This window comes from Rhinopithecus roxellana, chromosome 9 (assembly GCF_007565055.1).
Source record: "Rhinopithecus roxellana isolate Shanxi Qingling chromosome 9, ASM756505v1, whole genome shotgun sequence".
Taxonomy (NCBI): Eukaryota; Metazoa; Chordata; class Mammalia; order Primates; family Cercopithecidae; genus Rhinopithecus; species Rhinopithecus roxellana.
In genome coordinates, this window is record NC_044557.1 from 129,636,742 (window position 1) to 129,654,887 (window position 18,146).

Below are 18,146 nucleotides of genomic sequence, written 5' to 3' on the forward strand. Positions count from 1 at the left end.
GGATTGATTCAGCAACCCAGGTTTAGAGGGAAAAAGGAGAGAATGGGGATTCAGGGAGGCTTTTCTGAGAAAGGGGGTTTCAAATTCTGCTGAATTGTGAAGTGCAATCGAAGTTAACCTGGATTTGAAAGCAGGAATTAGGAGCTGTAAGGAGTAACATTAGAAAGCCTGCATGTTGGTTTACTAGGATTAGGCTAGAATGTATGCCCGGATGCATTGGAGTCATAGTTGCTGGGAAAAGACCAAAGAAGTTCTAAAGATAAACTGGGTTTAGACCAGCTAAGGCCTAATACATAAACCCTAGTAAGCAGTTTGAATATTATCCTAAGGGCAACAGGGAGCCATTAAAGGTTACTTTTTTAAGCAGGGGAGTGACAAGGTCAGTCATGCACATTAGAGAGTCTACTGACTTTGCAGAAAATGGGCTGGACAGTACCCAAAGATGGGTAAAGAAACCAGTAGAAGAGGCTGTTGCAGAAGTCCCCTGCTGTGGCCTGGTCTGAGTTAGCAGCTCTGTTTGCCTAAGTCCTATGTGAAGGCAGGTGGAGTGGCCCTGCGAACTTTATTCTGGTGGTGAAAAATTAATATTGCCTGAGCCTGATTCTCTAGTATGTACACCTCTCCCTAAAGTAAGATCCTTTTGGAAGTTGCATTAAGTCTCCAAAGCCACTGGGGTGCCATTAAACTCCTGTTTCGGCATACTAAATGGAATGGAATCTCAGCCTGCAGTCAGCCAGCAAATGAGTATAACTTATGTTGAATTCCAGCTAATGCACAGTCTTGGAAGTAGCATTTAGTCTGGAAAGTCACTTGGGTGCCATTTGGAGTACCGAACTGTGATTTACTTGGTCAGACCCTCATGGCCTGTGTGTGCCAATATAGCCTCCATGGTCTTTCCTACTTCATTTTGGGGGATAACTTATGGAATGAAAACATCCATTTTAAAAATGTATTTTCTATATCTTATTCATTTTCTTGGTGGATAGGGATTATTGAGGTCAGTATTTATTGCTCAAAAAGGTGTCATTTAAATGAAAATAGCAAGTCATAACCTAAAATCGTATAGTTTAAATGAAAGTAACGGATCATAACCCAAGGTAATTTTTCCTCTTAAATGCATATAATAGCTAAAGTTTTTTTAAAAACCATTGATATCCACACCTTTATCCAAAAGTAATTTAAAATTTCTTTTACAAGGCATTTTTAAATGTTCATCCCATGTAAGTTTGCTTTATATATAATATCAATAATAAATTGTTCACTCATATGTACATAAAGAGTGAGTCATATACCCATAAGAGACAATGTTTAAAAAAAAAAAACAAAACTGATAGTCTGATAAGCCCTGCGAGGTCTGAGACTATGTCTTAGTCATCCTTTTAGCCCCATGTAATTGTCACCGTGAGCCTGGCATTGGATACATGTTTCCCCTGTATGTGATTACCACATGCAAATGAACGTGAATGTGTGAAGTCTGTCTATTGATAGCTAATTGTGGTGGCTACCAGCACTGTGAGAGCTCTCTGCCTGTCTAAGATAGGTGTTCTGGGAACTTTGAACAATTGATATTCCTGAAATGTGCAAATGAAGAAACCTCAAATAGAGTCTGTATGATAACTAAATTTGACACTATTTTAGGAAACAGATTCCGTTCTTAATAAAAATAATTCTTGGCTCAAGCTTTTTAAAGTTCATAGATGCTTGATAAGTAAATAGGAATTGAATTTTAGATATGTAAAGAGATTAAGTCATATTTATCTAATTTGGGAAAGTAAAAAGAGGGAAAAGATACATAAATAGAAAATTTTAGAAGTGCTTGCTGCAATAAACCATAATGTGCCTAACATTTATGTGATATTGTAGAGTGTCCATTATGCTTTCCAAAACATTACCTCATCTGATCTGTTGGGAACACTGCAAAGTAGAGTTTTTGCAGATAAGGAAATTATGTTTTAGAGTGGCTAGGAGACTTGTCCAAAATCCAAACAGCTCATAAATGATGAACTGAAAACTGTTTTCTGACTCTTAAGCCAATACTTAAATGTTCAGTAGCAAGTAAATAATTGGCATATACTACCACATTTTATACCTGAAGCCATCTGAATAGTGAGTTCACGTTGAAGAAATTCCTTCTTGAACTGCCAACACGTTTATGGTCTTTACCACTCATTTGCCATAAAACTGTAACTTTTTAAAAAATGACTTTTATTTCTAATTATAGAAGCAACATAGGTTCCGAGTAGAAAACTTAAAAATGTACATTGGCTTAATGAATGCTATGTAACCATACATCAACTCCTTCAGAGATAGCATTTCTAAGAATTTTGTGCTTTTAGAAAAATTGTTATGCTTTAAAAAATATTTTAAATGAGATTATCAAAAATACTTTTTGTTATTTTAGTTTTTACTTTCACAAAATAATACAAAAATTTTTTTCATGTCATTAAACATCATTATTACACCATTTTAACAGCTTCATAGTATTCCATTTTCTGAATAATACCTGTTAAGGACTTGGGGCTGCTTCCCTAGGTTTTTTTATTAGAAGCAACACTGAAGAACATCTTTGCTATCTCTTTGTATAAATCTATAATTTTTTTTTCTTAGAGTAAATGCCTGACATAAAATTGCTGGGTTAAATGGCATACAGAATTTCTCAATCATAAGCCAAATAGCCAAACAGAAAGATTGTGCCTATGTAAATTCCCATTTTGCATTATATGAATGCCATTTTTTATGTATTTCCCAATCTCTGATCTTATCTTCTTAAAAAAATCTTTGCCAATATGATTATCAGTGGTAACATATTATTGTTTTGCATAGCTTAATAACAAAATAGTAAATCACGTGAAAGAGGGAACTCAGCTTTGCCCTCGTGTTGTATCTTACACAGTGCCTACTATTCATTGTTTAACAATGTGGACATTCAACAGAACATTATCTTGACAGCACGTGTAATAGATAAAACATTAATCATATTCCTCTTTCATCTTTGTTGTTTCAAATTTATCAAGTGCTGCCATTCATTCTTCTGTGAAATGAAATGGCTTTTTCGGTATGCCATTTTAATGACCATATAATACAAGTCTGAAGCATTTTAAATTCTTGGAAGTAGTATCATAGTTTTTGAGCTTGCAAGAACCTTAAAGATCATCTAATCTCACCCCATCATTTTACATTATGTGAAATTAATATAAATACATGAAAAATCTTGGCTGTGTTTTGCAAATTGAAAAGTTCAGTGTCTAATATTTTTACACAAATGTATAATTTTGTCCTTAGTCTATATGAGTTACTAACATCCTTGGAAATTGAAACCTCTTTGTTTTTTAATTTTGTAGTAAAAACATCAACTATGTTAAGAAAACTACATTTTAGACGTGACAACGGATTCCAGTGTTGAAGATAAACCCAAATGCCAATTCTGCCTTATCTAAATGCTGTTTTCCTGAACCCACATTATTCCACATAGCCTGATGTAACCATATTTCTTTTCATTTTGTTTTAGGTAGCAGTTTTACAACATCATCAGGATTATATACAGGAAATAATTCACTCACAAATTCCTCTGGATTTAATAGTTCACAGCAGGTAATTTAAAAAGCCAGTTTAACTTCTGAAATATATCTTTAAATACAACATGATTTTCTTATATAAATAAAGATCTGTTTATATTATAAGTGAGAGTTTTCCTAAGGCTTTTAGCAGTTTTCTTTTAAAATTCATTTTAGCAGTCTTTTGTGGTGAGTTGTTTGGTTTTCAGATTGGTTTAATTTTACCTAGTATTGCATCATAGAAGAGCAAAAATAAGAAGAATATATATAATCTTACATAAAATTTGTTTTCAAGTCTGGGCTCTTTAGTTAATGTGTACTTGTATGTCCCCCTGTGTGAATTCAGAAAAGCCTCAGAAACCCAAACATACAGTTACACTTTGATATGTAAGAGATAAGCAGCAGTATTTTGACAGACAATTCTTGTGTGGTTTGATTTGGTAGGACTATCCGTCTTACCCCAGTTTTGGCCAGGGTCAGTATGCACAGTATTATAACAGCTCACCGTATCCAGCACATTATATGACCAGCAGCAACACCAGCCCAACAACACCATCCACCAATGCCACTTACCAGCTTCAAGAACCACCATCTGGCATCACCAGCCAAGCAGTTACAGATCCCACAGCAGGTAATTATGTGAATATTATTAGTCCTGCAGGTGATATTTTCAATGGTTTTAATGCATTTTTCTACAGTCATATATTCATGCAGTGGTTGCACGATTTTGGCAGCTTTTGGCAAGGACTAAATATAAGTCAAGCAGCATGACTGTGGCATTCATTTTTATTTACTTTTTTTATTTGCTTGAAATTTTAAAATAAAGTATATAAACATCAAAAGCACATGAAATAGAGATTTTATTTGTAAATATACTCAATCTTTAAGATGTGTGTCGTTTTTGAGATGCATAACTATAAATACTTAGCTATAACTATAATTCATTGGCACCACATATTGAGCATGAAACGGCAATGCCTAGAATTTAGCCTTTATCATTATTCAATATTTAATGTTTTTCATCAAAGTAATATCTTGCTGATAGTTTGAAAAACAATCAAAAGTGAGCCTCTGCTTTCCCACATGTGGCCCACTGTGAATTTCATGACGATGTGTCATGAGTGTGGGCATTTGTTATACTTCTGCACAATCCTTGCTGGTCTCTTTCAAATGCCAGCCTCACCGTGTGGAAATCATCCTACATGATGTCTTTGATACCTCTTCCCCTCATTGATTCTTTCTTTCTTGAACTCTTAATGGTGTCTGCTTAATTTCCTGAATTGGTCTTTACTTAACATTTCCTATACTTTTATATACTTCTCACCTCCTTACCTTAACTTTTTAAAGATGTAATCATACCTTTCATGGATTGCAAACTAAGCTGTTATCCTCAAACAGTCAAAGTTTTCTTCCCCTTGCCTGTTTCCAGAGCTAAAGCCCACTCTGTTGCTACAAGTCAGGTTAAAATGGTCTTAACAATGAAAAAATTCCCTCTCTGATGTTATAATCAGAGTATTCATTCTAGGTTATACTAAATCATGAAAAAGAGTTCTGTGTCATAAATGCTAATGTAATTTTTGACTATAGAATTATATTTTAAATATTAATGGGTGATTGCTCCCCTAAAAATCTTCCAAATTTTTCATGTTCCAGGTTTTTTCCCTTTTAAAAAAGTATTCAGACATTGCTTTATTCTAAAGTTTCATCATTCTTGTCTTTCAGTTAACTTCTCATGCTCATTATTTCTGCTGCACATTTTAACTTTAAATATTTTTGTCTTTGATAATTGTATTCCATGTGTCTTTATTTTCCAAAAACTAAGTTGATACTATATTCCTCATTCACTTTACATGTGTATATACAGTGTTCATAGAACCGAGTATACATGTCTCTCCCTTCCTTTAATGAGATTTCACATCTGTACAATCACACTGAAGATAAATTTTATTGTAGAATGCATTGAATTTATTGTAGGAGTTTTTATAGAATTTTCTCTACTTACATAAACTTCATATAAGCATTATGAGGAAAGGTAATGGTTTGTCGCAACTTTAGGGAGATGTTGTCTTTTCATTTGAACCACCTGTGTCATTCAAGCTTCCTGAGAACTAAAAGGAGTTTTGAAATGAGAATCGTTATGTGAATGAGATGTAGCAAACCTCTTTTAGGGTCTAGAGAGTCATAGAATGAGAAAAGGAGACTGCAGAATAATTTTATTTAATTTATGACATTTTGGTTGTGAAGACTACATTATAAATAAACTGGTGAAGACTTAATTGTGTTTCTTAAATTAAGGTTGGTTAGAGCTTTTTTGAAAAGGCTACCTGGTCAGATATAAGTGTTTGTCTCTGAAACCAGACATTGTTCTAAGTGAGTTTTTTTCCTTAAAGGGATGCTATGTTAAAGAGTGGGGATGGTGGAGTTCAAAGCCAGGCCACATGGAAAACAATGAAAAATTCTAATTTCAAAATCTGTCCATGGTTTTAAGAGTGAATGATGTATTTTAGTTTGTATTGTAAAAGTAAAAGTGCTTAGTGTTTTAGGTACTTATTTTAATTTCATTATTTTATGGGAAAAGAATAAGAATGAGTTGAACCGAGGAAAAAATAATACTTTTCAGATTTCTTATACATACCTCTTCCAACTAAAGCGAATATGTCTGGATTAGCCTTTCTTGTGTTGCATAATTAGAATTGGAAAGTTCACTGAGTTTCCACGTTGAAAAAAAATGATTTTCTTAAAAAATTCAAGGAAGATCTAGTCTGGGTATTTTGTTTTCATTCTTTAATTTGTGATAAGACCACAAATTCAGCCTGTTTTTTGGCATTAACTTGTCTTTCTTAGTAGTCATATATAAAATAATAGACTCACTATTCTTGATGAAAAGGAAGTTTTGATGGTAAAGTACATAAAACAGAAGAATTTATTAAACTAAAGGATTTAGAAATGATTTATTAAAAACAATTTCTGTTTTGAGGTAGAATTTTTTACATCATTAAAATAATGAATGTCTCTTTTTGTTGGAATAATTTTGCGTCTTTTTTTTTTTCTTTTAGTTTATTGGGCTTAAAGTCAGTATTTTATAATACTGGAGAGTTAGACTCTAATCATTTTCTTATCTTATGTATGCCTAGTTTCTGCCTTTCAATTTCATGATATTGTGCAGTAGGATCAAATCTAGGTATATGTGATATTTCTCTCATGCTTCATGATTTCTGTTCCTGCATTGTTGGTTGAATTATTATGTCACAATGGACATATAAAGATAATTTGTAAGGATTTTTCAGGGCAAACATGTAAGGACTCATTTGTGGGGTTTTTTTATGCCTTTTAAAAGTTACTTTTTAAGTCTGTGATGATATGCAGTGTTACCTGTAAACATGTAATTCCTCATGAATTTTGAGTTCAAAAATTATTTTCAAATATTTATAATGAAATATTCAAAGCTGTATTACCCTTTGGATGGATATTTTAATGCATTAAAAATAATATAACTTGAATCTGAAAGCTTCCAAAATTTTACTCTATTTTAAAAACTAAAAACAGTGCCTTTACATTCATTTTTTAAAAAATGAATTTGTTAGCTCTTTCTTCACTATCTTAATTTAAAAATTCATGTCATCTGCACAAATGTTAGAATCTGTCTACCTTGAGAAATATAGATGTTTTCTAGTCACTCAATGAGATTTTAATTTGTTTATTGTATTAAAAAAAACCCATGCCTACTCTTCAACTAGCCATGCCAATCACCCCTTACCCCCAATTAAAGGACATCTTGGTTGCTTTGAGTTTTGGGCCATTATTCATGAAGTTGCTATAAACATCTGTGTGCAGTTTTTGAATAGATATAAGTTTTCAACTCCTGTGGGTAAATACCTAGGAGTGTGATTGCTGGATCATATGGCAGCACCACGTTTAGCTTTGGAAGAAACTTCCAAATCATCTTTCAAAGTGGCTCTACTATTTTGTGTTCTCATCAGCAATGAATGAGAGTTCCTGTTGCTCCATATTCTTGCCATAATTTGGTGTTGTCATGTTGTAGATTTTGGCCATTCTAATTGAGGAGTAGTGCTATCTTGTTGTTTTGTTTCCTAATGACATATGATGTGAAGCATCTTTTCACATGCTTATTTGCCACCTGTATGTCTTTTTTGGTGAGGTGTCTGTTCAGATATTTTGCCCACTTCTTAAACAGGTTGTTTACTTATTGTTGGGTTTTAGGAGTTCTTTGTTTATTTTGATACACATCTTTTATCAGATAGGTGTTTTGCAAATATTTTCTCCCAGTCTGTGGATTTTCTTTTCTCTTAGCAGTGTCTTTTGCAGAGAAGTTTTTAATTTTAATCATCCAGTTTATCAGTTTTTCCCTCATGGATTATGCCTTTGCCCCCGTATCTAAAAACTTATTGCCAAAACCAAGGCTATTTAGATTTTTCTCCTGTGTTACTATGTAGAAGTTTCATAATTTTGCATTTTACATTTAGGTCTCTGATACATTTTGAATTCATTTTTGTGAAAATATAAGGTCAGGGTCTGGATTCATTTTTGCATATGGATGTGCAGTGGTTCCAAATTAATTTTTGAAAAACTGTCTTTTCTCCATTGTGTTGCCTTTGCTGCTTTGTCAAAGATCACTTGACTGTATTTAAGTGGGGCTATTTCAGGGCTCTCTCTTCTGTTCCATTGATCTATTTGTCTATTTTTTCACCAATACCACTCTGTCTTGATAACTATAGCTTTATAGTAAGTCCTAAAGTCAGTGTCTGTCTTTCAACTTTTTTCTTCTCCTTCAGCATTGTGTTGGCTATTCTGAGTCTTTTTTCTCTCCATGTAATCTTTAGAATCAATTTGTGAGTATCCACAAAATAAATTTCTGGGATTTTGGCTGGAATCACATTGAATTTATAGATCAAATTGGGACAAACTGATGTCTTGACAATATTGAATCTATCCATGTGCATGGAATATCTCTCCATTTACTTATATCTTATTTGATTTCTTTTATAGTTTTTCTCATATAAAGTTTATGTATAATTTTTAGAGTTACACCTAAGTATTTCTCTCTCTGTCTCTGTCTCTCTGTCTCTCTCTCTCTCTTTCTGTCTCTTTCCCTTTCTAGTGTTGATGGAAATAGTGGTGTGTTTTTAATTTCAAATTCCAACTGCTCATTGCTGTTATATAGAGAAGCATTTCACTTTTATCTATTATGTTATATCCTGCAATCTTCCTCATTGGTTTCAGGAGTTGTTTGGTTTTGGGGGTGAATATTTGTTGATTTTTAAAAGTATTTTCTACATGGACAATCATGTTTTATTGTGAATAAAGACAATTGTATTTCTTCCTTCCCAATTTGTATACCTTTTATTTTCTTACTGTATCAGTAAGGACTTCTAGTACAATGTTGAACAGGAGTGGTAGAGGAGACATCTTTGCTTTGTTCCTTATCTTAGAAAGGAGACAGTCTAGTTTCTCACCATTAAGTATGATGTTAGCTGTAAGTTGTTTTTTGGTGTTCTTTGTCAACTTTAGGAAGCTCTCTCCTCTTTCCTAGATTACTGAGAGTTTTTCTTATTTTGAATGGGTATTGGACTTTGTCAAATGCTTTTTATGCATCTGATGATTTGATCATATGATTTTTCTTCATTAGCCCATTGATGTGATAGATTACGTTAATTTTCAAATGTTGAACCAGCCTTATATATCTTGGATTAATCCTACTTGGTCATGACATACAATTTTTATACATTATTGGATTCAGTTTCCTAATATTTTGTTGAGGATCTTTGCATTTATGTTCATGAGAAATACTGTTCTAGTTTTCACATCTTGTAATGCCTTTATCTTGTTTCAGTATTAGGGTAACGCTGGCCTCACTGATGAAGTTGCAAAATGTTCCCTCTGCTTCTGTTTTCTGGAACAGATTGGAGAGAATTGGAATCAATTTTTTTCTTAAGTATTTTGATGGAATTTACCAGGGAAACCATCCTGGACTAGTGCTTTCTGTTTTGAAAGACTAATTGTTGACTCAATTTCTTTAATAGGTACAGGCCTATTCATATTATCTATTTTTCCTTCTGTGAGTTTGGGTAGACTGTCTTTCAAGGAATTGGTCCATTTCATCTAATTTTGTCTAATTTGTGGAAATAGAATTGTTCATAACATTTCTTTATTATCTTTTTAATGTTCATGAGATTGCTAATGATGCCTGTCTTTCATTTGTGATATTAGTAATTTGCGTATTCTCTTTTTATCTTGGTTAGCCTGCCTAGAGGTTTGTCAATTTTATTGGTATTCTCAAAGAGCCAATTTCATTGATTTTCTCTTGTTTTCCTGGTTTTAATTTTATTGACTTTTCTGATTTTCACTATTTCATTATTTTTTTTCTGATTGCTTTTGAGTTAACTTGCTTTTCTTTTTATAGTTTCCTAAGAGTGGAGCTTAGATGATTGATTTTAGATCTTTCTTTTCTAATATATATGTTCAGTGCTGTTAATTTTCTCCTGAGCATTGTTTGTGTGGCATTTCACAGAATTCGATGGGTTTTTCTTTTTCATTTTCATTTACTTCCCAATATTTTAATACTTATTTTTGTTTTAATTACCATTGGAATCCTCCCTTTTAATGAGGTATATATTTATAAACATTTTATTAGAGAGAAAAATCTTAGAAATTTCATAGTTTACAATAAGTATCATTAGTTACAGTTACCCAGATAGTCACATCTTACAGATTAAATGGCTCTTATTAGAAAATATGTGTAATTTCTGAGTAGAAGGGTATTCCATGGTAAATTCAGATTTCACTCTCTATAAAATAAAATTTTGATCATAATCAACTAGTTTTCCTTGTTCAAAGACTGTATGACAGTGTCACAATTAAATCCATGATTACTTTAAATAATAAATTATGGATTTCACTCATTTTTATTTTTAAAAAACCATCTTTTACAAAGCCAATGATTTTTTTTTTCTATGATCAAAATAGAAGTAGGGAAAAAATAAATTTGAAGGTGTTTTCCTTTTGTGCTGATATCTAAACTAGCATTTTATCATCCCCTAGCCACTGAGGTATAGAGTAAGTTATCATCTTGTACTGATCCCTAAAAGCTTAAGTTATATTACTACTAATCTGACTAAATATATTCTTTCAAAAGAGTGATAAAAATAATTTTTTGAGTATTAAGAAAATTTTAATTGACTTTTCTCAAAAGATCACTTAAGCCATTCTTGTGAAGATATTTTTTATCATATGATTCGTGTGTATAATCAAAATTTAAACAATCATCTATAATCCAACTACTGTGCTATATTTCAATAATTTGGCCTGACAACATATGTTTTATCCCAAATCTCTTAGAATATCTCATAGTAATTACGATAGCTATCATCACAATACATAATAAAATACAATCGAACACAATTGTTGAGCTTAGAGCTCTACATTCATTACCACATGTAATCTTACAATATACTGTGAGATAGGTACTATTTGTTCCATTTTACAGATGAGGAAAATGAGGCACATCACTCTTAAATGCTCAATAAGTGTTAGGTATCATTAAGTTAATCAGGAATGTTGAGGCTAAATTCTTACAAAAGCACTGTTTACCGATAATATGTATTTTTAAAATAATACAAATACAAAGCAGTGAGGGACAAAGGTAAAAGTGAATGGTGAATGAAACATTTTAGATTAATGTGAAATAAAAGATAATTAGTTCTTAGGAATAAGATTTAGTATGAATGCCATAGAAAAGTTTGTTTGTCAAAGGATTTGTTCATTTGAATTTCTGACAGCAACTTGATGTTGAAATCTACCTTCACGTGCGCTGATCGCATGCAGACAATTTACTGGTTAAGGTGATGGACGGGAATCTTGCCAATATTGAATTTCAAGTGACAGAGGAAAAATCAGTGTAAGAGGGAATTCAATATGCATGGGAAACCATTTGTTCCCTCTGCTTCTTTGATCCCTGCCAAGGCACAAGAAAGTAGAGCAAAGCGCCTGAAAAAGAGGGGAATGTTCGTGTTCAAAGTTGCAGAACTCTGAGCCATCAGAGGAACTCAGTGTGACAGAATAAAAAAACTAAACTCCCAGCTATCTTCCCTGTCATGCAGGATATTTGGGTCTCGTCTGTACTCACTAACATGCTTATGTCTGTTCATTGTGGAAATGATCCTGAGGTTTGCAATAGCAAGCGTCTTGATGCCTCCATTTTGCCAAGTGAACAGTTTGGAAAATCTGCAGGCCATACTTGCTCATTTTCACAGATGCCTTGTGGACTTTGGAAAAGTTTGCAATTTGTTCAGCTCAAAAATAAACTATTTCAGCAAAACAATTTTAACTAATGTTTTGGAAACATTTGTCAGCAAAACAAATATTTGTATCTAAAATAGCCAGGCTACTAAGATGTGAGAAAACAAAACAGATGTTTGTTTTGGGTTTGTCGGGTTTGTTTGTCTTGATGGCATTTGTTTTCTTTCTTTCTTTCTTTCTTTCTTTCTTTTTTCCCGGAGGATATATGGTGGTATAATGAGATGATAAAATTCATGGAAATAAAGTTCACTCTTCGTTTTATACTGTAAGGAACATTACAAAAATGAGCTTTGTTACCTGTGAATTTTGGACTTTATTTCCAAGAAAAGAAAAATTAAGTCTCCTAAGCACTTACCCCTTTGTGCCTCATTACTGGTTTCCCTAATTTTTTCAATTACATAGCCATATGTCAGGATGCCTTTTAGAGTCAATTTTAGCACATTGGATTTTAATATGTAATTCTTTCTTATGTTTAAACATAACATATGATTTGTATATTAATCAAAATAAGAAGGCATATATTATTGAGCTAATTAAATTAGTTTATTAACCCTCCCAAACATTTATTATCTTCTTTTGTAACTAATTGATTCATTATTTGAAAAATTGTTACATACTAAGTGTCCTACGGGACCAACACAAATCAATGTAATAAGTTCTTGTGTTTAAGTTGGAGGACATCACCATTTACTGATTCAGTTTTTTAATTGGAGATGGTTGTAAAGAGGACAAAGTTTTAAGTGTTTGCCATCCCTTCACTTAATTTAATTGCGATTGCATCGTTTAGTAAGTGGCTTTTGGATTAAGTTTTAAATAAAGGCAGAATTGATGGATTAATGGGGCTACCAGTGTTATTTCTATGTTGATAGTAAATACTGTTTGATAAATTTTTTAAATTTACTGAATAATAATACATGAACATGGGACAAAATTATAAAGGCACAGATGTGTTTACAAATACTCAGCACCTTGGTTTCCTTCAGCAATGTTTCAAGGATATTCTTTGCTTATATAAACATATACTTTAACAACTGTCCCCCTCCTCTCTTTTTTCCCCACATTCAAGTATGTTTAGCTTTTTGGTCCTTCACAAATAATAGAGTACTATCCTTGTTGTTCTGCACCTTACTTTTTCACTAGACAATATACAGGGAAAATTTCAATAAGTATTTTTGTTGTGGATTATATATACAAATTTAATAGTGACTAAGATTTTTTTGAACACTTACTAGTGCCAGGTATCGTTCTAAGCACTGTTCATCCATTAACTTAGATAATTCCCACCCAGTTCCATGAGATAGAGTTGTGTTGTCATTGTCCCCATTTTACAGATGGGAAAACTAAGGAAAGGTCAGTGATAACACTGAAGTTAAACCTCTGGAAGCTTGACTTCAAACCTGAGTTTTTAATCAGTAAAGCATGTTGCTGCTTGAAACCACTGTGTCTGAAGTTTCAAAGGAGCAGAAAAATGAAAATGTAAACAGAATCCTAAAGGTAGTAGCTGTGTAGTAATCATCTTCTGTAATCAGCACTCAGCAAAAGCATATATTATGAGGCATTCAGTTAAATATGTGTTAAATGTTTGAGCTTTACTTGCTGATAAAATAATGTAGGTCTGAAATTATAGGGAAGAGGTATGTAGTATATTTTGGGTTATTATGTCATAAGTATTCACTGAATTATAAAAGCAGTTTGTGGATATCTTGGATAATCCAACAGCTGTTTGCTCCCGTTCTCTCTCATTTTCTACTTCCTGAATCTGTTCTCTCCCTGTTTGCCCTGTATCCCATTTGAATAGTCACCTGTCATGGACCTGCTTAGGGAACAACTTGCCATATCTCTTTACCATTTCCCTCCCTTTCCTTCCAGGGACTTCTTCGCATCTTGTCCTCCTTTTTATTGTTATCTTTAAAAAATTTTTTAAATAACTCAATGGCAGCTCATGGTTGATGAACACTAGGTGTAGGAATGGTGACGATTCTATCAAGGAAAAGGGAAGCCATTCATTTTAAAGTGAAATTGGGGGTCTGAATCCAATACCATCACCTTCTAACACTTAAAAATCCTGATCTGACTCCTTCAGAAACTTCAGAGACCTCTTCGTTAATTTAAATTTCATTTTCTCCATTACCATTATTTAAGATAAGTTTTAACTCTTTCACTTTTATGTGACTGCTGATATTTAAGGGTATAATTCTTTGCTATTTTGCATTATATTTGTGCAGTATTTCACCTGGTTATTGATTGATTAGGTAAGCATGAATTGGTTTGGAAATCATGTCTGCCATCATTTCTGTGAGAAAATAGCTTCTGAATTTCAAACAACTGATTTAAACATATTTAGAACATAGCCTATTTGTAAATAGACTACTCTCTTTTACGTACAAATATACTTGCATAACCTTAGCATAAAGCAGCTGGGCAATAGGAAAGCTTTTAATTTTCGGTTAGCATCGACTGTATAGATTATTTTGCCCAAGACCTTCACCTTACTGAATAAAAGTAAGGAATCCAGAAAGATTAATTTTTTCCTAAGCAGCACAGCCTGCCATTGGTGACATCTCTTGACGGGACACTAGAATGACAGCCTTGGGAGACAGAAGGGTGTAGTGTGGCCTTTCCCATACTTCCCTGGGTAGCACAACTGTCTCCCAAAGATGGAGATGGATATCCTTTTATCCTATAATGAGTTCCCAGGTAGGAGCAGTTAGGGATACAAGTTATCAGATTTAAAGTTATTGGAGTTTCTCTACTTTAAGTCTTTTCTGATTTTTGATATGACAGTACTCATTGAGAACTGAGTGTAATGTCCAGTGCTTCCCAGTCATATCTGGCTGAGGCTGGGTACCACTTTCCACCTGTGCTTCCCCACCACCCCATCTGAGAATGTCTATGAATGTCTCTTGATCATCACCCTCCCTTTGAATACAATTAGGAAAAGCTGGAGTGGTGGCTAGGGATTTGGAGTTGGGCTAACCTGGGTTTGAATTCTGGCTCTGCCACTCACTTGGGAAGGTCACTTAGCTCCTTGGTGTATTATTTCTCTATGGAATGAGCATAATACCACTTTTGTGCATGGGATGACTATGAGAATGAAATGACTAGCAAGTGGCTAGCAAAGTGACTGATATATACTAGGCCCTCACATGTCCATTTCTTCCATTCAGGACATTCAATAGATATTTATCAATGCTTGCCGTGTGCCAGGCACTGTGCTTGGTGCTGGGAATATGCAGGTGACAAGAAAGGCAAGGCCTCTGGCCTCGGGAAGCTGATGTGTTCTTCCCTCTTGAAGTTCATTACTGTTGTACATTGGGGATTGTGGTTGTTTCAGACACTGAAGCCTCAAAAGTGTGGCTCACCAGTTTCTTTCATGTGGAATGACTGAGGGGAACTTAAACCAGTGGTTGAAATGTGTAAGAAGAATAATTAGAAGTTTCTGCCAGGTTATCCAGAGATTACTGGAGAGTGGATAATGGTCATATTCTAGGGGTGATGAAGCTGTCTTAATTGGGTTACTAGACCTTGACTGATGAATTAATTTACCTAGAAACCTCGAGTAGTGCCTGTGTGAACAGAGAATCATGGCTATGGAATACAGGTAGAGAAGTCAAAGCAATTCTCTAAGATTAATTCAGTTAATGTTTATTGGTCCCAGACTACTGGTTAATCCTATAAGGCTAGTCAGCAAGTTTACTTGCCTTTAGTTTATTTTACAAGTTTTTTGTGAGAGATTTCTATGACTGAAAACAAAATTATTACAATTCCTTTACATTAAATCTTTTATTCTGCTAAGGTAATAGTCACCGAGAATCTAAACTCGAGAATCTAAACATTTACAAATCTAAATGTAATTTATTCAAGGTTTTGCTGAGGTCATTTTTTTTCCTTTTTTGCCAAAATCTAAAAAAAAAATTTAGGCCATGCCAGGTGGCTCACGCCTGTAATCCCAGCACTTTGAGAGGCCAAAGTGGGTGAATCACAAGGTCAGAAGTCCAAGACCAGCCTGGCCAAGATGGTGAAACCCTGTCTCTCCTAAAAATACAAAAATTAGCCAGGCATGGTGGCGGGCACCTGTAATCCCAGCTATTCAGGAGGCTGAGGCGGGGAATTGCTTGAACCCAGGAGGCAGAGGTTGCAGTGAGCTGAGATCATGCCACTGCACCCCAGCCTGGCAGAGAGAGTAAGACTCCGTTGCAAAAAAAAAAAAAAATCTCCCAGTATAAAATTATCATGGTCACACTATCATATGTAACTTTGAAGGTTTGATGGCCCATAACTTCATGGTCTGTGTGGAACCCACGCGATTTTTGAGGAAGGTCATTGGCCTTCCCTCAGGACTGTGGCCTTCTACATGGGAATCTTCCCTGATTGGGCCTGTAATTTTCATTAGAGAATGTCTATTTCTATTCTCGGCACTGTTAACTTAGTAAAGCCTATGAGTCTCCCCCTCCCCTACTCAACCCAGCAAATAACACCTTCGCATACCCTCTTACCTCACTGCCACTTAAAACTCAAAGGAGAAACTTGTTACTGTCAGCTGGCATAAGAATATGTCATGGCTGCATGCCTCCAGATATTTTCAGTTTTACCCTCAAGATGCCTTATTCCAGGGTTCTGCACTCTGCAGTAGTGAACTCGAGTTACAGAGTCAGCAATAATCAGCCTTAGAAGAAAGAATCTTGGAACACTTGCTGTTTTGTTTGCGAGGGTGTGCTGCTGGCATTCCACAGTATTCCTCAGTGAGCAGTTCTGTGAAGTGTTTCCTTCCCATCTCTATAATGGGAACACCTACATTTTTTATTTTAAGTTCTGGGTTACATGTGCAGGATGTGCAGGTTTTTACCTGGGTGAATGGAGAACACCTCCATTATTGTGAAGAAGTTCTTTGTCACATCTTATGCACACCATGAGCCATAGAACTGTTCCTGCCTTTGCCCTGTATGGACTTCAAGAAGACCCGTGTGGTCCATTTCCTCACGGGCTCCATTTTCCCCTTCTGATCCACATTTTTCTTACTAGTGTACTCATTCATTTTTTAAAAAAAGATGACTGTTATCATGTATATATTTGGTGGGTTATCTTAAACCCTTCTTTTAGAAAAGTGGGATATCAATTATTCAGAAACTAAAATTAAAAATTAAAAGGTTGGGCTGGACGCGGTGGCTCAGGCCTGTAATCCCAGCACTTTGGGAGGCCGAGGCAGGCGGATCACGAGGTCAGGAGATCCAGACCATCCTGGCTAACACGGTGAAACCCTCTCTCTACCAAATATACAAAAAATTAGCCAGGCATGGTAACAGGCACCTGCAGTCCCAGCTACTCAGGAGGCCAAGGCAGGAGAATGGCGTGAACCCGGGAGGCGGAGCTTGCAGTGAGCTGAGATCCTGCCACTGCACTCCAGCCTGGGTGACAGGGCGAGACTCTGTCTCAGAAAAAAAAAAAAAAAAAAAAAGGAATTAAAAGGTTGTATTCAACAAGAATAAGAACCAGAGAACAGACATGCTCAGGAAGTACTTACTTTGTTAAAACAACAGTTTTGGAAACTTTTTGGTTAATATTTGCATGAAAACCTGATATGCACAAAAAAAGCCTTTTGGGTTAATATGCACACAAAAATCTCTTCAGTATTTTCATATAACTGTATTCTCTCAAGAGCACATACCTCTTTATCATTTCTTCTCTTTGCTCAAAGTTTCAAACCTACCTGTTTAATGAATAGGCAGACATGTTATTCATTTCAGTTCAGCTATTTCATATATTTTTTTAAAAAGCATGCTGCCCATGGTAAAATCTCTCCCAATATAAGGAATTCACTTTCTCTATCATGAATATTGTTTTCAGTTTCTGCAATTTCTTTTTTTTCCCATGCCTACCACTTCTTAAATGTTCTGCCTTCAAACATTCTAAGAACTACAGGGTTTGCATTGAGTCTCTCTAGTTTCTCATTTAGTGTTTTTCCTAAAGTATATGTTTCCCCTACACTTGTTTATCTAATTAATTCCCTTGATTCAGCTTTTATATTGATAAAGGTTACCAAGAAAGCACACTTCTCTTGAGATATGTTTCTTAATTGTGCTATTAAATTACATCCCATGGTTCCCTACTTGAAGGAAAAGTAGAAAACGCAGTTTCTCCTACTGACATATGGAAATGAGATTTTAATGATGTTTGTCAACATTTCATTACCCAGCCATTGAGCATCTCTTACTTTCAAAGTACTATTGGGTTCTGTGGAGATACAGAAGACAAGAGGGTCATTCACTGTCCTCAGGA

General features: G+C 34.5%; 1 protein-coding gene across 1 annotated transcript in view; it reads left to right on the plus strand.

Annotated features, from left to right (window-relative positions):
• The window catches only part of EYA1 (EYA transcriptional coactivator and phosphatase 1), a 159,072-nt gene that overhangs the window by 52,781 nt on the left and 88,145 nt on the right, over nucleotides 1–18,146 (plus strand). The window contains exons 7-8 of the mRNA XM_010360872.2: nucleotides 3,509–3,591; nucleotides 3,999–4,185. Coding sequence (XP_010359174.1) covers nucleotides 3,509–3,591; nucleotides 3,999–4,185 — 270 coding nt within the window. The remainder of the gene's footprint in view (nucleotides 1–3,508; nucleotides 3,592–3,998; nucleotides 4,186–18,146) is intronic.